General features: G+C 39.1%; 1 protein-coding gene across 1 annotated transcript in view; it reads right to left on the bottom strand.

The window, feature by feature from the left end:
• Nucleotides 1-312: 312 nt before the first annotated feature.
• Nucleotides 313-25699, bottom strand: part of sos1.L (SOS Ras/Rac guanine nucleotide exchange factor 1 L homeolog) — a 68306-nt gene continuing 42919 nt past the window's right edge. The window contains exons 12-22 of the mRNA XM_018262958.2: nucleotides 20675-20797; nucleotides 18212-18315; nucleotides 16868-17090; nucleotides 16155-16274; nucleotides 12506-12668; nucleotides 10873-10990; nucleotides 8724-8896; nucleotides 7777-7893; nucleotides 6936-7200; nucleotides 3985-4103; nucleotides 313-1787 (exon numbers count right to left, since the gene is read on the bottom strand). Coding sequence (XP_018118447.1) covers nucleotides 1293-1787; nucleotides 3985-4103; nucleotides 6936-7200; nucleotides 7777-7893; nucleotides 8724-8896; nucleotides 10873-10990; nucleotides 12506-12668; nucleotides 16155-16274; nucleotides 16868-17090; nucleotides 18212-18315; nucleotides 20675-20797 — 2020 coding nt within the window. The 3' untranslated portion in view covers nucleotides 313-1292. The remainder of the gene's footprint in view (nucleotides 1788-3984; nucleotides 4104-6935; nucleotides 7201-7776; nucleotides 7894-8723; nucleotides 8897-10872; nucleotides 10991-12505; nucleotides 12669-16154; nucleotides 16275-16867; nucleotides 17091-18211; nucleotides 18316-20674; nucleotides 20798-25699) is intronic.

The raw sequence follows: 25699 nt of genomic DNA, 5'->3' as shown, positions 1-25699 counted from the left end.
ATCTTTCTGCTACACAAATTGCAGGCACGGTCATCACATGTTCATAAGCTGAAATTACTACAGAAATATTTGCAGAAATGTGTGCAAAGAGCCACTCATATTGTTATATTAGTGTTTTGAATTCACAGAGAGACATACTATTAAAACATGCCAAAAGCAAACCAACGAGTTCATCAGAGTGCAAAATATGCACTTTCCCATTTCAATCTTGTACATAAGGCTTGTGGTCACAAAAGGGTTAAATCAGGATGACCATGATGTAGTTGAGACAAAACACACACACCGTCGTGTAAAAACAAAAAATATCAGACATAGCATAGCTACTGCTTTAATAAGACAATTTTCCCTTGTTTGAAGAAGGCAATAATTACACATTCTTTTCAACATTTTTTTTTCTTTAACTGGCACCATGATCATTTGTCTATTAAAAAAAAGGGGGGGGGGAGAAGAAAACAAGAGTACCTCTTTGGTGAAGCAGGTACCCAACAGAAATCTGTGTAACATTTTGTAAACTGAATAGCAATACAGCGCTATACTTCAGTTGTATTAAGTAAGGTACCACAAGTCTCGCACAGTCCTCCTTGTGATTTTAGAAAACAATTTTAAAGCAGAGGCTTGAAGCGCAAAAGAGAATTGAAGTAGGACACAAACATCCCTATATATATATATATATATATATATATATATATATATATATATATATATATATATATATATATATATATATATATATATATATATATATATATATATATATATAAAAAGTGCATAATATTCTAGTATGTGACTCAGCAACAGGACCGGTTTAGGGCAGAAAGGGCACTCACCTCAGGCCCCAAGGTTCACAAAGTCATCCTGAAAGTAAAATGTCTTTAATAAAAGTACAGTTTACTTATTATTACAATATTAGACGGATAGCCTTATTATTTACCTCTAGTTGCAGCCCTCTAGTTGCCAAACTGTAGTTATAACAGCTGTAGAGCTGCAGCTTGAACATTGAACAGCCTTGCATTGCCTAAGAGAGGACCCCAGCCTTCCTGCATCCAAGCCAGTGGTAGATATTATCTGTAGAACCTAGGTGATTATTCACATATTTATTTGCATCTGGCTTACTCCTGCCAGACCAAGAGTCATATTTTGCGGTGCAATATTCAGCCCATAAGAAAGGAATAAGACAAGTTGTCCCTTTTTTGTTTAATCGGTTTAAATTCATTGCAATTTCAATTCCTTTTATGAATGTTTTGTTTCCAACTAAAGGAAAAGTTTTTAGTGTTTAGAATACACTATTTGTATTACAAGGAGTTTGCATTTTCCAATAGTGGAGGACCATCTCTGTGAATAGAAGGATGGGGGGGCTCTCTTTTGTAAGTTTTTGGAGGGAGCTTTGGGATAGGTTGAGAAGTGCTTTGTCGAGGTGGGACGGGTGGTCCGGTAGTAGACGCTAGTTCTGCATCTTGCGCTATTAAGGGTGGAGAAGGCATGTGTCTTCTTGTCCCATGAGGGGATGGAGTCTGTGGTGGAGGCGGGGTAAAAGGTGTAGGGCTGTATGGGAAGAAGGTGTTGGCATGTTCACTTTTCCGGCCCAGTGGGGGCGGCTGGAGATGTAGTGGTGAAATGGAGAAGACATCTGGAGTACGGACTGGTTCTCGTGGTGGTAAAAGTGGAGGACTCTCTGGTGCATCAGAAATGGATGAACGCTCAGACATTTGGTACCGTGGGGAGTATACTTTTGATGTAGGCTGACGGGGAGGAATTGCCGGAGGGCTGTCCAAATGCTTCGATATTATCTGAAACATAAAACAAGGCACAAAATCAACCACAGATGTCAGTCCCTTAATAATGGCAAATCCAAACACTTTGGCCTCACGGACAATACATTGAAGTTTAAGCTTTTCTAACATATGAACGTAGCCATATAATAAAACTAAACATAAATGTGAAAATTGTCTAAAATAAAATAGCTCGAAAAAAAGAAGAATATCAGAAAAGTTACTTTTTGCCTTACTATCTTCCTTATGAATCTCTAATTATTATTTTTTTGATAGAAAATAGTAGCTGTATAGATTTTATTCTTGATTACATAACTAGCAGACGTATGGGATATAAGGAGAGGGGATATAAGGACTATACACTCAAGCAAGCTTTGGATAAAAGCCAGAAAAGGAGGTAATAGGAAAGAAAAGTAAGATAAGTTGACATTATATGCAAGTAGGGAATGGATGCTATAAATGCTTTGGCTGCATAACTTACAGAAATATGGTTACTTGGGAAGTTTTCCATATGATCATTTATATGTTTTTATTATGGGATACAATCGACAGTTACAGTAAAACCTCGATTTTAAGTACCCTGAATTTAAGTTTTCCCGCATTTTATATTTTTTATTTGTGCTCCCGCCAATTTATAATGCATTTCAAAGGGGGCATTTCCCTGATTTTAATTAATGTTTTCCCAGATTTTACATCCAGATTTTGTCCTGATGTACTCAAAAACTGCTATGAATGTTATTTGTGAAATAAAGAGGTTTAAAATACTAACCAGATGTATATTTTGCCATGGTTCTGTCTGTAAATGGTCAATTCCAATTAGTCTGCCCCTTATACAGTCCTGCACCAATCACTTATTGCTTTCGGTTGTGTATGTGACTAACAGAGAGACCTTGCACATATCCCCCCATGTAACATTAACACTGCAAAGCTTAAACCTTGTCATTAAGACAGTAAATATTGTAGACTTCTGTGCTTATATCCTTTCAGTACGTGAAGAAAAAGTTACTTTAACACATTTCCCTGATTTTACATTTTCCCGGATTTTACATAATTTTTTCAAGGTCCCCTGAAAAACGCAAAATGGGGGTTCTACTGTATTTCTAAAATCTTTCTCACCTCTGGGTGGCAGTGTTAATAACTTACATTGACTATGGGGTCTTTTCTACCTCTTTTGGGCAAGGGCACGTGCAGCTTTGGCTCTGTGTATCTGCAATAAAAGGTACAGCTTCCGTCTGTATGCAGGTACGCAGAGCAGAGAGTGGTCAGAAATCTCCTGCTTTTGTGTTTTTTTGGCTGATCACCACTCTGCAGCATGTACTTGCACTCAGGCAGAAGCTGTAATTTTCAGATAGATGGAGATGCGGAAGAGAGAGGATCTGCTTCTCTGCAACTGCAGGAAAAACAGACTGAGAGCAGTGGAGTCAGAATTCCACATGCCTATGCCCTTTTGGTGGTGAACGATGTGGTGAATATTTATTCGTTGTTATTGGATTGTGCTATTTTGACAAAGGCCCAAGTGAAGGCCAAAACACAACTTGGCCATTTCCACAGAGAGAGAATATTATTTCGATTTTTTTATATTATGTTTTTCTCTCTTATAAATAAACAGAATCTTGTGCTGTACACACACCACCATGATGATATTATACAACAGGAAGGCCATGCTTAATGTTCATAGAAGCACAAGTGCCTGAAGGCATATTGAAAAATCCAAAGTCAGGCAGACTTCAACAGTACCACTAACTTAACCCTCAAACCAAGTGCTAACAGTTATTCCCTTTTCAATCTCCCCTGCAGGCTTAATGGCAATAAGCTTGTCCAATTCTCCAGTGGAAAAGGGCAGCTACAAAATTAATCCTGCTCAAAACATAATTCTGAATTTGTTCAGGTGCCCTCAGGCACTTCGATAATGTTGTGCATAACTCAAGTACATTTTCTGCCATGAATGCAACTATATTAAACATGCACAAAGCAAATTGAGAATTTAAAATACTTTTAACTGTATAGCAACACTGATGTCTGCAATATAATGATCCCCTTTAACATTTAGTCCTACTAAGAACATAAAAAAGTAATTTGGCTACTAAAAGAAATGCTGTAAAGTGGATGTGTAGAAGAATTTCTTACAAGGAAGATATAAACTGGAGGGAAACAGATTAATATCATATTGACATGTCAAAATATTAAGAATAAAGAAAAAAAATGCCCAATCTACCTTTGATGGAGATGATTCTGCTGGAGCAGACTCTGGTCTTCGCCTAGGGGGGACTGGTGGAGGAACTTGCATTTCATCCAGATTCTTGGTAAAACTTATGGATGATACCGAAGCTGAGCCTGAGTGAATGTAACAAACATTGGCAAGTGAAAAATTTAGCTCACTAATATTCATGAACAAGACACTGCCATTATTACTGTGCAGTTTAAAAAAAAAATGTAAAATACTCCAAATGGCATGGTGATAGAGAAATGTGAGGGTAATTAGGAATGAGAATTCTATTTTAAAGGAACAGTATCACCAAAAAATTAAAGTGCTTTAAAGTTATGAAAATATCATGTAATGTTGCCCTGCACTGGTAAAACTGATGTGTTTGCTTCAGAAACACTACTATAGTTCATATAAACAAGCTGCTGTGTAGCAATGGCGGAAATTGAAAAAAGGCTGTATGGCACAGGATAAATAGTGGATAACACTGTTATGCTCTACAGAGCCTATCTGCTACCTGTTGTGTAACCTAAGCCTTTTCTCCTTTGAATGGCTGCCCCAATTGCTACACAGCAGCTTATTTATATAAACAATAGTAGTGTTTCTGAAGCAGACACACCAGTTTCACAAGTGCAGGGCAACACTGCATTATATTTTTATTACTTTAAAACACTTTCATTCTTTGATGTTACAGATCTCACATCCTGCTGTACTGAAATAGTGCAGTCCAAAGATAGTGTGGAATCTTATGCACTTAAGGTTATCACATTTTCTCATACCTTTTTGGCTCTCACAGATAAGTTACAAATTCTGCTATGTTTCATCATTTATTTAAAAGGTCTGTATAAAATAGGGCTTGTGCTTTTTAAAATTAAGAAATACCCATGTTCTCTATTATTTCCAAAATGAAACTGAAAGTAGTTTAACTTGTCAACTTCCTTCTTCTTCATGGCAACTTTAGGCAGAGGAGTAGGGAGTTAACCAAATACAGTATATAATCTACATCAAGGTCACATTCAAATGACCCACGTTGTAAAGTATATGCTTCTACATTGTTGTTTTCTGACTAGAGAACTTGCCATTTATAACGTAAAGAGAAGTGCACTCTGGTGTCCTTATACACTGGCCCCACTGCTGGTTTCTCATCTGGCCTTCCCTGGCTCTCTTACTCTCCCCCAGGATTTCTTACCTTTCCTAGCTGCCCCTTGTTAATCATTGTCTAAAATGGCCAATACCGACCGCCTATGGACAGCAAGACCTACAGTATCACACACAGGAGACTCTGCCAGTTCCTGCGTAGATTGCAAGACTAAATGGGAAGCCAGAGCTCCCTGACCAGACACTGAAAACACATTGGTTAAAAGAAGGGGATGCTAGAGAACATACAGAGCACTGATTTCAGGGGTGGATTAATGCACGGGCTCCCCTATAGCCTAAGGGTCAAGTGTGATCAGGGGCCCATTTAGTTTTTTTCCAATTAATTTTTTTGTTTTGTTTTAATATTTATTTTTAATTGTGCTGCTGGGCCCAGGGCTGGATTTATTCATAGGGCACCCCTAGGCCGGCCCACTCGTTGCCACCCTTTCTGCCTTCCACCTCCCCCATTCATATTCACGAGCAAAGTCTTATCTTGCTTCGTCCAGAGAGCATAGGGATTGGTAGACAGGAGATTTAAAGAGCTATGTCCAAATGTCCTCAGTGCTCAGTGAACACATTGCGACGTGGCTGGGTGTCATGCTGCCTCTAAAATTCTGCCCCCTAGGCTCTGGCCTTTGTGGCCTTTCCACAAATCCGGGCCTGGCTGGGCCCAGTCAAGAACACCTGGGAGAAGAAGGTAGGCAAGGCACGTGTGGGTGACAGCGCAGATCCAGTGCATCCATTGACGCATGCTGAACCAGACCTGACAAGAGAGCTCGGGGGCACGTGTACCCAAGTCTGCACATATCTGGACCCAGCAGAAGTCTAGAAGGGGGGGACTCACATCTCATTAATTCACTACAGGCACAGCGTGAGCTAACCGAAGACATGCTTTCTTAATGTTCAAAAAGTGTAGTGTTCAAGTGTAGGTGACAATGAATAATGTACCCCACTCTGTAATGGAAAAAGATATGAGAAATCACCTGGGAGGCACTTGACATTATATGGTCATTTAACTCCTTGGTGACGTTTAATAGCATTATAGATTACTTTAAGGGCTACATTATTCACTATATAAATTGTATAATGAACGCCTACTTTTCCAAGAGCCTGACACAGAGTGGAGATGGTTGTTCACATTTGAGTTAACTTTTAGTATGATGTAGAGAGTTACATTCTGAAACAATTTGCTTTCATTTTTTTATTATCTCTTTTTTGAGTTAGCTCTATATTCAGCAGCTCTCCGGTTTACAATTTCCGCAATCTTGTTGCTAGGGTCCAAATTACACTAGTAACCATGCATCGATTTGAATAAGAGACTGGAATAAAAATAGGAGTGGGCCTAAATAGAAAGATGAGTAATAAAAAAGTAGCACTAACAAGTTAGAGTTAAATACATGCATTTGTTTTTAAATAGTGTTTGTGACCCCATTTGAAAGCTGGAAAGAGTCAGAAGAAGGCAAACAATTCAAAAACAATAAAAAAAAAAAAAAGAGCAATTAAAAAAGTTGCTTAGAACTGGCATCTATAACATACTAAAAGTTAACGTAAAGGTGAAACACTCCTTTACTGCAACATCTGTTTTTTCAAGCCTTTTTATAGGCAACAACAGAACTTGCCATGATTTGAAAATGAAGAACAGGACTGCTTTAAATGTTTTCTAGCAACAGCAGATTACACTGAAAGGGAAAGTAAAATAAACCACATGATTTAATTGTTTAAGAACAAATATGTGTTACCATAAAAAAGCTGAACCCACCCTGAATACAAACTATTTGTAAGTGTTTACTTTGCTCTTGTAGCCAGTTGGCACACAGGGTACCTACGTGAATGAAATGGACTTGAAGGGTCTGAATCAAACACGCTGCATACATCGGTGGTGCTAGAAGCAGCAGATGGAGGAGGTGGTGTTAAGGGAGTCCGAGGAGAGTTTGGAGCCGAGGCTAAACTTTCCATTTCACTCTCTGGTATGCGACTGTAGCTGATTTTTCGGGGTTCTTGTTGCAGAGGAGTAGGGTGCCTCATTGTACCTGGCCTTGGATTAGATGGACGAACCCCAGGAGATTTAAGATTATAATTGTACTTTTTAGCCTGTAAAAAAATTGGGACATAAAAACAATCTTACCAAGTCGCTAAAGGATGACACATATATATTACCAGTTAACCCCTACAGGAACAGAAATGATCCTGTTATTTCAACGAACAGAAAAGCCACTCAAAATATTTTGCAAATCCCATTATCATTTTTATCTAAAATGTGTTAGTCCTTTCTCATTTTAAGCCTTTCTCTGTTTAGAGAATACCGATTTACAGGGGGCACATTTTTTGTGCAATAACCCATGGCAACCAAACGCAAAGTTAACCCATGGCAAACCAAACGCAAAGTTAACCCATGGCAAACCAAACTTAACATTCGTTTTTTTGATTATCAGAACAATCTAGGGCAATGTCTCTGCTTATGGTACATGTATGTGATAGTTCCCCATAAATCTTAATGTCTGCATTGTCAGTGAATAATGGGATGGAAGAGACAATTTTTGATGTTTTATTTTTTAAATAAACCTGGCTCAAACATGGCGCAGAAAGCTGGAAATAGAAAAAAAAAAACAGATGTCTATTTCAACTTCATTTTGCTCTGAACAACTCTTAAAATATCTAGATACTTACAAATCTTGGCAGAGTCTTTGCATTGCGTGGCTCAATATCCAAGGACTTCTTAAACAAGTAATCCTCAAATTCTTTCTCTGGGGTATTTCCCATCGGATTTAAATTCTCAAAAAATTTCTGAAATTCATGCACAACAGTATTAGCCTTGGTTTATGAGCTAACATAAGCACACAATTAACAATCTATTCAAATAAACATTTAGAGCACAGTATAAGTTCTAAAACTGTATTTTAATTTTATTGGGAACATACATAGATCCAGGATCACATGTATAGGGAATTTTACATACTGTGTCTATCTGTTAAAGAGGCAGTATGCCTTAAAATTTAATTTTAGTATGTAGAAACAAGTATTTTAAAACTTTGCACTTTATCTTATTTTTTAATTTATCGTTTTAGAAATGTTTATATTTATTTCTGTGCAGCTCTAGACTAGAAGACCAAAAACAATGAATAAGTAACCTCTCATCAGGCCATTATGAGGGGTGACAAATGTTAGGCACCCCCAGTGATTATAATTGCTTACCCAATACCTCAGGGTACTTCTGTGTGAGCATCCCAGAACTATCTTTCTATCTTTCTCCTTCTTTGTACTGGGTGTGCATTCACACAAAGAGTGAAAAGCCAAACTTTAAGCAAAACGTCAGCCTTCTCTACTCTACTGAGCATGCGTCAACCCAGGCTATCTGTAGTGCTCATACAGAAATAACCCAGGCCAGTGCAGTTCATTCTTCGTCTGCAGTACAATTATCTAATTAGGAAGACTAGTAGTATGGGCATAAAGATACAATCTGATGAGGTTAGATTTCAACACACCACATGTTGTTGTAGGTTATAATTTACAAAATTTAGCATGTAAAATGCTTATAAAAAGACAATATTTGGTATATGGCACATACAGGAAGAAAAAAATAGAGTAGTTAAGAATAGAACAATGCTTAAACATACTCGTATATCTGGTTCTACTTGTAAGCAATAAGGCTGATTCTGATACTGCTGTATTTCCCCAGTGATTTCAGCTACTTTCCTCCTTTTGCTAAAATTCACCAGTTCTTTCCCATGTCTCTTAAGAAAATCAGGGTTGCCTTCTTCTGTCTTCAAAATGTTTGTCAAGTAGATTCCTGGGATGAAACAAAAAAAAACTAAAGATTAGCTTAATGAAGCAAAGCAATGTGTATTAAATCCTGTAGATAATATATCCCTGCATATAAATCAGAACATTTCCAAAACCCTTTTTTCTTGTGACAAAAATTGTGACAACCATTTTTTTAACTAGGCATATGACATATTCCCATGGCCCTGCCTTCTAAATTAAACCTGATAAATACAGCACATTATTTTAAAGGCTCATTTAAAAATTTTAAACCACATACAACACAAAGGTTTACATAAAAGCAAAATTACTAAATTCACTAAAAAATAGCATTAACTATTATAGTTATTTTTCAAACATTGTTAACAAAATATCTATGGACACAGTATCAAAGATTATCCAAAATTCACCTTTCAACATCCCAGTTTACCTTTGTCACAATAAATTTGTTCTATGACTTTAAATAAACTTAATTTTTTAAAAAAAAAATACATATTTGTGATGTTTTTCCTTCTTTTGCAATCTTTGCATTTTGTTTGTTGCTACATGGGCCATAGCATTAATTGGTGAGCTAAATAGTGTATTGTTGTATTGTAAGGAGTATTAACAATAACAAGCCTGATGTGAGAAATGCTGTAACAGGCATTTAGCAGTTGAGCGTCCATACTTTTCTAATGCAAGGTCTACTTTTAATGATGTTGGCCCATTAGGATCTAACATTCTGTTACTTAGAAACAATTACTTAAACATTGATTGATGGGAAATTGTATATTGCTATATTTAACAAACAATTATTCCTTATCTAACCTTAACATAATAAATATCTGAATGAAAAGCATGAAATAGGAGGGTGATTTAGAAAAGCTGTTTATTGACAGTGTCTTGAGATCTCCTGATCACCAGCTAAAGGTCTACTGGTAGATCCCGATCTACCTTTTGGGACCACTGGGTTATTGGCTATTCACAGATCTTCCCATTGGTGTCAGTAGTGATCTACCTTTGGTTATTCATGGCTTTTTGATTGATACAGCTCAGGAGTCACAATCTGACCCCCACCACACATAGGTGCTCCTGCTCGCAACTTACCAACAAACCCCCCCCCCATGCTCGCTCAGGAGCGAGCCAGTCAATTTAAAGAAGATGAAAGTGGCGAGGAGGGGGATTTGAATGCTATAGAGGAAAAAGACCCTGCAGTTTGGGCCCCTTTTCCCCCCCTGCGACCATGGGGGGTCTGTTTCCTCTATAGTTACGTCTGTGCATGTGCCATAGCCTTTGGCCCTGTTGCAGTTGCACCACCCGCACCCCCTGTAGTTCTGCCACTGAACAGCACTGCACTTCACACACCTCCAATATAAAGAACCCAAATGATGTTAGTTAGTTAGTTATGTGTCATTATAGCTGACTAAGTATTATTAATAGTAGCACTTCAGTGTTGGGATTCCTGATTCTCCTATGAAAAAGAAATAGTGAAGTCTAGTTTAGGCTCACTAGGTGGTGTGTGTATGTTTGGAGTGAGTACTCTTTTTGGACTTTAAAACTTGTTCAAATTAAGATAGTTCTATCTACAATGTGTCACACGGTGCAAACGCTAGCAGAGAAACGTCAATCTGTCTCATATTCAAATTGAAAGGAATGAATGAGCACTTCCCCGGATGACAGGACAGTCTCGTTCATTCCTCTCACTATACATACGGCCCACACTGTGTGGGCTCTAAAAGCTAGAATGATGTACTTTAAAGACTGCCGTATGATAGGTTTTGGCTTCACAGTAGGCGTTTTAAAATAAATCTATCCACTTAGGCTACAATGTTTTTTTGACAGAAATATAAAGATCATATTTTGATAACAGCACTGTTTAAATAAAAGTATTTAACCTCCAAAAGTACCGCCAGTCCTTGTAGATGGTGTCTCTAACCACATTTGTTACTTCTTTACCTAACTCTATCCCCCTCTACATTTTCGTTTAATAAGTAAAGCCCATTAGTCATACAGTAAGGCACATACCACAAAAAGGCACACACGGTGGATTAATTGACCTGAGTTTCGCCAAATATTTCTTTTGGTGATCTTCACTCAGTTCATGAGCTTCTTCTAAAATCTTTCTCTGACGGCTTGGCACTTGCTTTAAAATGGAAACAAAAACACTTAGGGAATGCATCTGAGGGTATGTATTTTGTGCAAACAGTCAAGTATGTAATTGTTCAACTTATTTTAAAGGGGAACTATATCAAAAGCATGCATTTAATATAATCTTTATTGCATTAAAAGAGACTTTTACAAATATTATAAATTAAGAATTTTGTACCGTTTCTAAAGCTATTCCTAACTAAAACCTCACCCCAGCCCCCCAAAAAAAATCTGCCTCTTCATGCAGCTTTCAGTTGGGTCATTTTGAAAAAAAAAAAAAGCTCTGTCTATGGAAAGGCAGAAACTCATCAATGTATTTGACCTGTTAATCAAAATCTGAAACATACTTCTGCAAAAAGAGAAACTGTTTATGAAGATAAGAATACTGAAGAATCACTGATAAAGGGACTTGATTATTTCAAGGACAATACAGATTTTTTTATGTGATTATACTTAGATCCTTATTTCCATGAGATAAAGCGGATATTACATATTTATTTTCACAATAGTCCCCACTTTACATATAAATAAATGTAGACCATTTTAATTCTGTTCCTTCTATAGAATCAGTGAGAAATGGAAATGATATAGTATTATATGCAGGAGACAGTCTTCCGCAATATACAATACTCACACACATACACAACTTTTAATTCTAGTGTGCACCTGTAAACGACTTACCTGTGGAAATGATTTTCCCAGTTCCCTATAAACCATAAATTTTGTTTTATCAAATTAAGACTGCCACCTGTTCATGTTGTAATGCAACATGTATGGGATCTTTTATCCAGAATGCTTAGGACGTGGGGTTTCACAGATAAGATTTTTTATTTTCTTACTGTACCATAAGTATATCAAAAGCACTTATGTATTATATGAACCAAATAAGGAGAGGAAAAGGAAATAAAAAAAAAATATTTTAGTTTAAAATGGACTCTATGAGCTTGAAAAAGTTGGTGTGGGAAAAGTCTTGACAAAATCGAACAAAAATTCAAATAGTAAAACTTTTCCGAATTTGCCACCCAGATCGCTCAATTTTTTTTGAGTTGTCGTCTGAAAACCATGAAATTTTCACATCATCGTACGAAACCCAGCGCAGATCACAACATCATCAAATTGTAAAAGGGACGTCTACCATTGACTTCTACATTACTTCAACAGACTTTTCACTGAAGTATTTTCGGATTCGAATTTTTAGCAGCATTGGGGTATAATAAATGTTTTCCTGTAAAAATTGGAATTTTCCCCTTTAAAATTCGACCATAAAAAAAAAATCAAGGTTTAATAAATAGTCCTCTATGTGTGATGGCTTTCCTATAATTTAGAGCTTCCTGGATATTGGGGTTCCCGATAAGAGATTCCATATATGTGCCATATATCTGTGTTCATTTACTAACAGTCAATTACAGTGAAGAGCATGATTTTTCTTGCTCCTTTCTTACTCATTCTTTCTACAGTAATTTCTTATCTAAATAACAGATTAACACAGAAAAACATAACGTTTCCTCACCTCAAAGGTGTTATCCAGTCTGTATATGGGAGAGGAATTCATGGCACTTACAACTTCAAGTACACCATTAAAGTTATTTAGCTCCTGAAACACCTGGAGAATTTCTATGATGCGACTAACCACAACCACTCGCTCTTCAAGATTTTCAGTTTCAACAATGCACCTTTAAAAGAAAAAAAAAACAAGTTTTGTTTTTCAGATTTTAATACAACCAACAGACAGACCAGAGGTGCCCAATCACTCCAGCAGCTGGTTAACTCTTCTTGAACATTGAAATTTGAACTTTAACTTAAACTTTCAATGGAATTGTTGTTCAGAACTGGGGTTCTACAGGTTGAACACTTATGTTGACTGAAAAGTGTTAGAATGGTTTTGACTCGCACTGTAGCTACAAAGCAATAACCAAATATTTCGAATGAAAAGACAAGAACAATACATTTTAAAAAAAATTACAATTTTAAAATTAAAAATATTAATGAAACCCACAGAGATTGAAATTTGGAGTACAAATAAAAATAATATCAGGCGGTACAGGTAGGTTTGCCAACTTTTAGACCAGTGGAGACCTGGTGCTTTCAGAAAGAGCCAGTGCTGCACTATGGAACTGCTTTCTGGCAGGTTGTTCCTACTCAATGTAACTGAATGTGTCGCAATGGGACCTGGATTTTACTATTGAGTGTTGTTCTTAGATCTACCAAGCAGCTGTTATCATGTGTTAGGAAACTGCTATATGGCTACCCTCCCAATGTTCTGTTGTTAGGCTGCTGGTGGGGGGATGGGAAGGGGTGGTGACATCACTCAAATTTGCAGTACAGCAGTAAAGAGTCACTGAAGTTTATCAGAGCACATGACTGGGGGCTCCTGGGAAACTGACAATGTGTCTAGCCCCATGTCAGATTTTAAAATTAAATATATAAAAAATCAGTTTGCTCTTTTGAAAAATGGATTTCAGTGCAGAAGTCTGCTGGAGTAGCACTATTAACTGATGCGTTTTGGAAAAAAAAAACATGTTTTCCCACAACAGTATCCCTGTAAGCAATTTATCAGTTTAAACTGCAAATTTGCTGTTCTCCAGCCATGACCCCAACTTGAAACAGTTCAGAAATGCAATCAAGTGAAACAAACCAATTAATACAATGTGAACAATTGTTCATAGAAATGTTTGAAAAATAGGCGAAGGATATGGAAAACAAAGGAAATCTGTTCTAACTGTACTTCATTTATAATGCTTCCAGGTATTTACAAACTGTATATAAGTGAGACCATTTCAGATTTCCTCTGACATGAGTGGATGGAAACAGAAGTTATGCCAGTAGAAGGTTGGCTAAAGGCCACCAAGGCACTGTACATTATGCTATAATGAAAACAAAATGAACTGAAAGGAAGCATAGAACGCTACAAACAAAGACAGACAATGAGATTAGATGTTACTTTCTGCAAAACACCACTTCATGCTAAACACTCAAGACCTGTAAATATTTGGCTACTGACACAAACTCCACAATAACATTTACAACCAAAAATCACTGCAGGACTTGCGGAGCCATTTCATGTGTATTTCTATTTACATTTTCCATACCACTTTGTTTTTAAAGGCTTACTAACTCCCTTTTTACTCTTTGTGTTTATCTAAAGGAAATACTCAAAAATAAAGGGGTTTTAACTATACATGTTAACATTGCCTTTAAAAGCTGCTGCTTATTTTCTCTATAAGGGTCAGAGCACACAGGCAGATTCAGGGAGATTAGTCGCACATCGACAAATCTCCTCCTCTTCTTCGGGGCGACTAATCTCCCCAAAATGCCTCCCCTGCCTTCCCGCTTGCTAAAATGTAAAATCGCCAGCGGGATGGCACTCTGAGCAATTTGTTTTACGAAGTTGCCTGATGATGAAACTTCGGGTGACTACGGAAAACAAATTGCTGCGATTGCCATCCCGCCGGCGATTTACATTTTAGCCGGCGGGAAGGCAGGGGAGGCAGTTCGGGTCAGGGCACACAGGCAGATCTCCTCTTCTTTGGGCGACTAATCTCCCCGAACTGCCTCCCTGTCGGCTAAAATATAAATCGCTGGTGGGATGGCACTTGGAGCAATTTGTTTTCGGAAGTCGCCTCACGATTAAACTTCCAGCAACTTCGGAAAAGGAATCACTCAGAGTGCCATCCAGTAGGCGATTTACATTTTAGTCGGCGGGAAGGCAGTTCAGGGAGATTAGTCATCCGGAAGAAGAGGAGATTTGTCACCGGGTGACTAATCTCCTCTAATCTGCCTGTGTGCCCTGACCCTAAACATTATACTTATCTCCTTCCAAAAGCAGAGGAGCTGCTAACCCGGCTGCTGCTGCCCAAGGAAGCAGAACCACCTTATATATTGCAAGATAATATAGAGGCACATTTATCAAAGGTCTAAATTTCAAATTCATGCAGGTTTTTAAAAAGTTTTTAAAAAGTCCCCTAAACTTGAAATTTGACCACTCGAAACATAATACTAAAATTTAAGTTTTTAAACTGGGACAAATTGAAACAACCCGTAAACTTAAAATGAATTTGAATCGAAAACTCGATTCGAGTATTTTCTCCGAAAAAACCTTCAATGCCAGGAAGACTGTAAACATCCCTGCCCCATAATGTACATAGAGTTTTAGTATAATTCCTTGTTACATGGGTGAACAGTGAGTAGACATCTCATTACTATCCCATAAATCCTGCTGTTTCAACCATAATAGGTTGAAATGAAGTTCAAGTTCTCAAACCATAAATCTGCCATAAGGTGTTGCCAACATGTGTCCTACATCACTACACTGTTGGATCCGTAAGGCAATGTATCTGGGGTTAGGTATTCATTTATTAATTCGCTAGTAACCTGCTAGAATGAGAAATCACCTGTGGCATGGCACTTGTGGCGTTTCGTTTTCAGTAGTCGCCGAAGTTGCCTCACGAGGAAACGTCAGAATATGAAGTGCTGCGAGTGCCATGCCGCAGACGATTTCTCATTCTAGCAGGCGGAAGCCGTTCAGGGAGATTAGTCGCCCCAAAGAAGAGGCAATTAGTCACCGGGAGACTAAATCTCCCCGAATCTCCAGTTGTGAGGGAATACATTCCATAGCTCTCTTTACAGATATTCGCTTATAAGAGCATTCTTTATTAAAGTAACATTGCTCACAACTAGAACACTGTACTGTACATCTAGAATACTTATCTAGCTTTTAGGAATTCAACAATCCCCCTCCATTTAGATAAGGATGTGTCAGTAAGGGTGGCCATAGATGCAAAGATCCGCTCGTTTGGCGATGTTGCCAAACGAGCGGATCTTTCCCCGATATGCCATTAACAGGCATGGCTATATCGGGGGTAATCCGATTGTTCGGCCGTATGGCCAAACGATCCGATTACGATGTGCCATGAGCTCCGGCGGGATCGGTCGGGTCAAAATCAAACCTGACCGATCGACCAAACGACCGATCTCCGCCGGACGAAAGATGTCGGCACACGCTCGAGGCACATCCTCGATTCGTACGATCGGATCTGTGTGTCTATGGCCACCTTAACTCAGACACCAGGATATTATATAAGTGGAGAGTATGTATTAAAATTAGGGGAACCATTAACCCAATCTTTTAGTTTAATAACGAACATTTCAAATAAACTCACTTTTCAAACCAGAGGGTGAGATTAGTTGTGTGCCTGATCATCTTTAGGAGATTGGGGGAGTTGGTTTCTTTGTCTTCTTTAGTCCATACACTTCCAACAAGCTCTGATGACTGCACAGCCCTAAAACAGTGGGGGAACAAAGCAGTAGTCAATTTAACATAAAACAAATATTGATGTCTTAGAGTTATGGGGGAAAAGTACCAAGTAAAAAAAATCACTTGTTTTAACCCTTAGTTTGAGTTTTAAGAAATAATCCAAGCATCTCATGTGGCTCAGTCAGCAGGGCATAAAGATTTTACAAAAGGAGAAGTCAATTTACTGGGAGAATATGCAGAAATTAGAATACTTGACTCTCTATGGCCCATAATCCTAATGCTAATGACACATGCTGTGGGTTTTCTCTACCAGCAGATACAACCCCTGATGATGCCCTGTGTGTGTGTACACAGTGATATCAATGGCATCCGCCAGTAACTGCAAAGAAGAGAGTAGATATTTGTGCACAAAACAAACATATGCCCCTTTAAAGAGTTAGAGTTTTGTGTAGTATAACTATAAGCGTTACCCATTATGCTATGTGTTGATTCACAGATCTAAAGAAAAGCAGTAAGGAAAGAAAACTGCAAACACTGCTTGCACACAGCTTGTGCATTATAACTTATTGCAAACGTATTGTTCCATTATAAAACTGTGATTAGATTATTCAAGTATACCTGTACAGTTCTGACTCCAGCAAAGTCAACTGGCGAGCAATCTCTATTGGATGCAAAGTAAGCAAGTCAAAGGTTTCTATTTGGCCACTCCTGCTTATGTGCCATTCTATGGCAGGTGGTAAACTTTCAAAGGTTATATTATGGCTCGGTCCATTAGCTTGCACCTGCTTCTTTCGATGAATTATTTTAGTTATTGATTCTACCCATTTTTTCATGGCTTTGCCTGCAACAAAAGATATCTGATTAACATATGAACCACTTTAAATATCAGCATGTGAGTGTTGCCCATAGGAAAACATTTGTCTTACAAAGGCCTACAAAAGTTCAGATGTGTCTCTGCTATAGATGCTCTTATTTGCACTTTTATAGGATCTATTAGCCGGAATGCTTGGAATTTTTTTTCTATAATTACAGCACACAGATTTAAGTTACTAAAAACAAAGAATTAGAAAATTTCGGGTCTTTCCAGATAATAGATCCCATACCTTTACAAGCTTTATAAAATGTTCTAGGAGAGAGGATTGCCATTCCAAAGGCCATACCTTCAGACTAGAAGAAAAGAACTTTCTTTTGAAGCAGTGTAGGTGGTTTTTCACAGTGAGGACAGTGATGTGATGGCTGATTCAGTTAATGTCTTTAAGAATGGCTTGGTGATTTCTTGGACAGACATAATATCAAAGGCTATTGTGATACTAAATTCTTTATCATAGATATAGGTATATATAAATTGATGTGATTGTATGGAAGGGTGTGTGTATGGATGCTGGGTTTCTTTTGGAGTGGAGTTTTTTTTTCAACCCAATTTAACTATGTAACATGTCTTCACAATTATATATTCCTTCCCTTCGACAGTTACAATTATGTAATGGCTTGTTCTGTAGAACTATATAATGCAACCATTGAGTACCATCTGGTCCAATGTCCAATCATATGGATGATGTACAACTTTACCATGTATATTGCAGGCCAAAGTGCATCTAAGCAACTAATCAACATGCCATCAAACCCATACATGATGGCAAACACTCTGTTATCATATTCCTATGATTAGGTCTATGCCAAACTGAGCTGCTCCTGCTATGAAGCTAGATGAGAACCTTGCCTCAGGTGGCAGGTAACCAGGGTGGCAGAACACAGACCCCGGTCTTCAAACCTGGAATTCTACTCTTAACGTTCTTCACTAGCAATGTGGCCCACCATTCTCCCGCCCCCCTGGCAGCATCAGCAAGACTGCTTGAGGTCACAGAATCTCGAGTGATGCCAAAAAAGTAGATAAACTGCGGAGAGCCTGAACTTAAAAATGTTAACATAAATAATGAAAATCCCATCAAATATCATTATTACCTCTTACTGTTCCAATGAATTCTTCTAGTCGTATTAAAAGATCTGAATCTCGTTCAAAGTCATAAAAATGATGTTCTACCCAATGCCGACAAACATTAAGAACACTGAATTAAAGGGAAAAAAAATATTTGAATTTAGTATCATTGGTTAGGTACACTATGGGGCAGATTTATTAAGGGTCGAATATTAAATTTGAGGTCTCTAATTTTTTTTGGTGTCAACATTCACACATTCAATTTTTAAACCCCCAATTTGAATGTAAGATGTATCACACCTCGATCATGGAAACATAAAACCTGCTGAGTTAATTTACAAGTCAATGGCAGAGGTTCATTGAACCATTTAAATATATTAACTGCCTTCCTGACATTCAAATTTTTTTCAGCGGGTAAACATGATTCGAATTCGATTAGAATTTTCGAGTTGGGACTATTCTTAAATTACCTCCCATTCAAGTTGTGAGTATATTCGATTTTATTAGAGTAAAAAAAATTCACATAAATACGACCTTTGATAAATCTGCCCATATGTATGCAAGTACAAAAGACCAACAGAACAATATATATCAAAAACAAACAGAGGTCTAGACACAAAACAAGATATTTGGGGGCATTTATTTATCCATATTGAGTCTATAGGTGTTATGTAATAAAAGGGACTAAGTTTCCCCAGTCAGAAGGTAGCATTTATTGGTCACCTGTTTAAACAAAACATCTTATTGGTTGCTATGAGTTACTACTTATGGGCAATCGTAGTGCCTTTTATTACAAATGGGGGTTTGAGTATTGAAGGTGTTAATAAGAAGCTAAAACATGAGTGAATTAGAGGGAATTTTCAAAGTAAAAAAATTCGAAATTCAAAGTAATTTTTTGGATACTTCGACCATCGAATAGGATACTACGACTTCGAATTTACTTCAAATTCGATTCAAAGTAAAATAGTTTGAATATTCGATAATCAAAGTACGGTCTCTTTAAAAAAACTTCAACTTCAATAGTTCGCCAAATTAAACCTGACGAAGTGCTATGTTAGTCTATGGGGACCTTCTAGATAATTTTTCGAAGTCTTTACACATTGAAGTAAAATCATTCGATCGTACGCTAAAATCATTCGAATCGTTCGATCGAACGATTTTACTTTGATCGTTCGATGGCCAAATTCGGTGAAATATCATTCGACTTCGATATTCGAAGTCCAAGTATTTTAATTCGATGGTCAAATTTCAAGTATTTTTTTCTTAGAAATTCAACCCTTGATAAATCTGCCCCTATCATTTTAATTCAGCTTTTTTGTGTTTATCCAGACCTGTTCAGTGTTTCCACTGCCAACTTTGAGGTACAAATGTGCTAGAACCACTAACACAAACATTAAAAAACATTAAAAACAATTGAAAATTCGAATTCTAGTTTTCACATTTTTTTTTTGGTCAACTCTGTTAAATTCAACTAGGGAATTTAAAAAAAAAATTAAATTTTTGAGATTTATCATACTCTGGTGCTTTAAGAATTCAAATTTGACTATTCGCCACCTAAAACCTGCCAAATTGCTGTATAAGTCAATGGGAGAGGTCCAGTGAGCAATTTGGAGATGTTTGCAGCCTTCCTGACATTCAAGTTTTTTTCAGAGAAAAAACTTGAATCAAGTTAGATCGAATTCGATTCAAACTAGATTCAAATTTTCGACTCTGTAAAATTCGTCCGAGTTTAACATATTCAATTTTTATAATAAATAATCGAATATTCAAATTTCAACTAAAACCGAATTCATGCGAGTTAAAAAAAACTCGCATGAATTTGAATATTGATAAATGTGCCTCACAGTGTTAGAAGAATCTACAAATAAAATGTGCTTATTAGAACAAACCCTATAGCCTTTTTTTTCATGGTTGTGCAAAAGGAAACCAATTTCCAACAAATTCTATATTGGACTTTGTGACATAAAAGGACGTTGACCAGTCATATCTATGGCCACAATCTTTAATAAAGACCACAAACCCTCAAGAACCATTTGAAGAGTGTGTTCTCATGCATGTAATGTTATATTTCTTTCTTTCCAATAGAGACGTCCCAGGATCTCTGCAAGGTTGCACAGAAGCTAATGTAATGTTTTGATGCAAGAAGCTTGTCCAATATAATTTTAGTAAACAGTGACTTTACTAGTGATGGGCGAATTTATTCGCCAGGAGCGAATTCGCGGCAAATTTGCGCGATTCACCGCCAGCGAATAAATTCGCCAAACGCCCACGAAAATTCGCGGCGTCAAATTTTTTTTTCGGAAAAATGGACGCCGGCGACGTTTTGCAAATTTTTCGCCGTTTCGCGAATTTCGCGAAAAACGGCGCAAATTCGCCCATCACTAGACTTTACTAATTTAAATAAATGAAAAGTTTTCATAGCGGACAATAATGTCAGTATAGTACAGCATGTATAGCACCATAAAAGCAGTCTATTTTTTTAAGCCTACCGCAACTGTACGGGCTGTACATATTCCTTTCTAAATCTTTTGAGCTCCGCACTAAGTGGCTGATCGCCATTCTCCATAGCTATCAGGTCAGCTTCACTTGGTTCAGGATCTGGAATCTCAAACCTAGAATAAACCAGTAAAGAATATAAAGGAAAAGAGATACATTAAGTGTGAGCACTGAAATTAAAAATCTTCAAAGCAAATTATTTTGTGCAAAAGTGTACAAAAATAACTGAGTTATCAACGACTGAATGGGGGAATCTAGAATTTGATCTAAGCAGCAATACCTGAAAGGTTGATAACATTGGTCTAACAAATGGATTGCTTTAACAAGAAATGTGATGTATTTGAATAGTTATCACTGTCTGTTCTTTAAAGGGGAACTATCAAGGAAATGAAAATTTAATATTAGCTTTAGCATATTGAAAAATACAATCAATTAAATGCTGTACAGTTTCTGAAATAATCAATTTTATTTTCACTATTCCTCTCTCAGCATCTGTTTCTCATTATTCTGTCTTCATTGGGGAGTTGGGTGTCGGATAAATGATCCAATATATCTTATAGGGGGGCAAGAAGATGTATTAGCTCACTCTATTAAAATCCCCAGAAATCCTGTCTCTCTGTATGCAGAATTTGTGCAAAAGGCAGTTATTTTGTTGGATTTTATGGATTTGGTTTGTAATGGAATCAGTTACTTGAGTGAGCTCTAATTCATCTGATAGGAAAGAGAGCCCCCCCCCCAATAAGATATATTGGATCAATCATCTGACATCCAACTTCTGCATGAAGACAGAATGAAGAAAAACAGATGCTGAGAGAGGAATAGTGAATATAAACTTGATTATTTCAGAAAAGATGCAGAATTCTAGATTGGGGGACACAGGCACCACGGGGATGAAGATCCTGCAGCTGGAGAGCGGACACTAATGGGTTAAAACTGACTCTTCCTCCTCCTGCTGTGGGCTTCATCCCTAGGGATTATGCCCACAAGTCTTCCCGCTCTACAGAGGCTGCAGGCACGCTCCCTCTGTTTCCCTGAGACTGAGTTCCTGCTCTACGGAGGCTGCACCGGTCTGGATGGACAAGGAACATCACACCAATGGGCAATGGATATCAGGCTGGACAGGTGAGTACTATCACCACTTACTCAACCCCGCGACCAACTTAGGCTCCCCATGACCGTTTTTTATTATGTGACATGACGGGTCCCCCGCCCTCCATCTCAGGCGGAGAATTCACAGCGCGCCTTGAAGAGCGCGACTTGTCTCTGCGCAGATAAGCCAACCGGAGCAACTAAGCACGGTAGGAGACTATAGCTTCTCCATTTTGACACTTTATTTTATAATACCGACCGCACCTAAGGGCTCTCTCTCTTTTATCTTGTCCACAGCAACTCGGTCCAAATATTCCCTGCTCCCCTTACAAGGCCTATCGCCATAGACAGGGAACATAACATGATAGACAGAAATGAGGAGGAAGGCACTTCTATACTTGCAGCGGTACATCCCAAGTCAGTAAAAAATTTTGCCTGTGTGGTGTGTCAGGCCAAATTTCTTTACGCTTCGGCTGAACCAGCATGTACTGCTTGTAGGACGCCTCCTACAACAAGTCACACTCAAGCACCTCCCCCCCCCCAATATATCAGAGAGCTAGTGAGGGCCCTCTCACTATACCTTGCAGGCCTGCAAAATCTGTCTCGCATCCCAGAAACTCTGGACAGAGTCTTAGAATGGCTGTCAGCAGCACCTTCAACTAGTACATACGTCCAGCTGCTGCAAAGTGCCCCACCAATTCGCCTCCGGGCTCTCTGTGGGGCCACCTCACCCCCTCTAACGAGGAGGGACAAGTTCTCTCAGATGAGGATTCTGATCAGGACCCTGATCCTGACACAGATACCCCAAGAACACAAAAGGAAATAGAGGGTCTCATTCAGGCCGTACTCAAGACACTAAGTATCGAAGACATAGTCACAGTCATAGAGCCTGGCAAGAATATCTTTAAGAGACAAAAGAAAACCTCCTGTATATTCCCTGCATTTGAGCAGTTAGACGAGATCATTAAGTCACAGTGGAAGAACCCTTATCACAGAGTACAGGTATCCAAACGCTTTTCCCAGGCCTATCCCTTCCCACAGGAGTGTATAGACTTGTGGTCCTCATCCCTGGCGGTCGATCCACCGGTCTCTAGGCTATCAAGGACTACCACTATACCGGTAGCTGATGCAGCAGCGTTTAAAGACCCAATAGATAAAAGACTAGAAGGATTTTGCAAGGCAATCTTCACAGCATCGGGCACAGCTTTCAGGCCCATATTCGGCATAGCATGGGTGGCTAAGGCAATGGAAGTTTGGGTGGAACAGGCAGCACAGCTTCTAGGGTCAGAGGACCCATCTACTGACATTTTATTTTCTCAGATAGCGGATGGCACAGCCTACATATGTGACGCAGCCTTAGATGCAGCAAAGCTGGTCGACCAGGCATCAGCCCAATCCATAGCCGCCCGTAGATTCCTGTGGCTCAAGACTTGGTCGGCAGACCTAACTTCAAAAAGATCCCTGGTCAGTCTACCTTTTCTGGGAAAACTACTATTAAGGACGCCTATCTCCACATACTGATCCACCCTAAACACTACAGATTCCTGAGATTTTATGTGGACTGGAAGCATTGGCATATTGTGGCTCTTCCATTCGGCCTTTCGTCTGCCCCCCCCCCGCACCTTCACCAAGGTAATGGCAGTAGCGCTGGCAGTACTCAGGCCCAAAGGCATAACAGTCATTCCTTATTTAGACGACCTACTGGTCAAGGTGCCATCAGTGGAAGTGGCCAGAGATCACACCTCACAGGTTTTTCAAACTCTACAACAGGTTGGCTCATCAATTACCGAAAGGCCAACCTCAGCCCAACACAGACAATAGAATACCTAGGTCTGATACTAGACTCAAACGCAGAAAAGTCCTTCCTTCCACATGAAAAGATCAACACAATGCTGAACCAGATAATGCACTCAAGATAGCCACCACGGTTCTGCTCCGCACAGTGATGCAAACCTTAGGGAAAATGGTAGCTTCTTTCCCAGCAATTCCCTATGCCCAACTACACACCAGACCATTACAGCACCTGATACTACGACATCAGAAAAAGAATCGCGACAACTTAGATCGGCAAGTAGAACAAATTATTCAAGGATTGGTGGCTCCACCCACTCCGAACGGAGTCAGGGAAGCCTTTCCCCAATCACCAGTGGACGGTGATTACAACGGATGCCAGTCTGAAGGGATGGGGCGGAGTACTGGGACAAAGAACAGTTCAGGGCCTCTGGAATCAGGAGGAGAGAATACTTCCGATCAAACTAAGAGCAATATTCTACTCCCTGGAACACTGGACAACACACCTCCACGGAAACTAAGTACAATACAATCAGACAATGTGACGGCGGTGGCATATATAAACCACGGGCGGCACCCGCAGCCTTGCGGTTCTAAAGGAAGCAGGCCGGATCCTAGAGTGGGCAGAAAGCAATGTTCCAGCAATCTCCGCAGTTTATATCCCAGGGGTAGACAATTGGATGGCGGACTACCTAAGCAGAGAAACCATAGATCAGGGGGAATGGAGCCTACACCAAGAAGTGTTCCAGCTAATAGTGACAAGGTGGGGTCTCCCAGAGGTGGACCTGATGGCATCGTGCTACAATCACAAAGTTAGGTCATTCATAGCAAGAAGTCGAGACCCACAGGCTTACGCAGCAGACGCTCTAGTGATTCCATGGGAGTTCAACATGGTATGTGTCTTTCCTCCACTAGCCTTGTTACCAAAAGTGATAAAATAGATAAACAGGAAAGAATAAAGACTATCCAAGTGGCACCTTACTGGCCAAGAAGGTCATGGTTCTCAGAAATAGCAGACAAGGCGATAGACACACCATTCCACCTCCCTCACAGAGAAGATCTACAGATGATTGCTCACCCCAATTCACAACAGTGGGCTTTAACGGCATGGCTCTTGAGACCCTAGTCCTTAGAAGATCGGGAGCACCAGTGGATGAAATTCCTACAATGTTACGAGCAAGAAAGCCAGTATCAGCCAAAATCTACCATAGAGTATGGAAGACATTTATTGCCTGGTATGAAAGCAGAAGCTAAGATCCACAAAGAGCAACTGAGAAAGACATACAGGTGCAGGTATCCGCACTCTCCATTCTATACCAGGAAAAGATAGCATTATGGAGCAATGTAAAGACATTCCTTCAAGGGGCAACTAGACTTGTTCGACCGTATAGATGTCCTGTGCCACCCTGGGACCTCAAATTGGTGTTATCCACGTTACAAGAGGAACCATTCTACACAATTCCGCTACTCACTCTTAACGATCACATCGGCACTAGAGTGTCAGAGCTGGCAGCCCTCTCTTGTAAACCTCCATTTACCATCATTCACCAGGACAAGGTGGTGCTCCGACCTACGCCGGATTTTCAGCCTAATGTGGTATCAGAGTTCCATCTAAATCAAGACATAGTAGTACAATTGTTATGCCCAGAAACAAAGAGTGAAAATAAACTGAACAAGTCAGATGTGGTTTAAGCGATAAAGTCATATTTAAGGGCAACACAAGAAATAAGGAAAGCTGATGCCCTGTTCATTCTTCCAAGTGGCCCAAGGATGGGAACCAAAGCATCCAAGGCAACCATAGCACAGTGGATCCCTTCCACGATTACCAGAGCCTACGCAATGAAAGGAAAACCACCTCCATTCAAGATTCAAGCTCAATCCACACGTTCCCTTAGCATGTCCTGGGCAGTACGACACCAGGCCTCGGTCGAACAAGTCTGCCCAGCTGCTACCTGGTCATCAATTCACACCTTCACCCACTTCTACAAGCTTCACGTACTGGTGTCAGCCGAGGCCAGTTTTGGGAGGAAGGTGTTGCAAGCACCTAAAGGGATTTTTGTCCCACCCTCAGGGGTTGCTTTGGAACATCCCCATGGTGCCTGTGTCCCCCAATCTAGGCAAGAGAAAGAGAGATTTTT

This window comes from Xenopus laevis, chromosome 5L, assembly GCF_017654675.1.
Source record: "Xenopus laevis strain J_2021 chromosome 5L, Xenopus_laevis_v10.1, whole genome shotgun sequence".
Taxonomy (NCBI): Eukaryota; Metazoa; Chordata; class Amphibia; order Anura; family Pipidae; genus Xenopus; species Xenopus laevis.
Note: the sequence above shows the minus strand (reverse complement) of the source record. Positions and strands in the feature narration are given on the sequence as shown.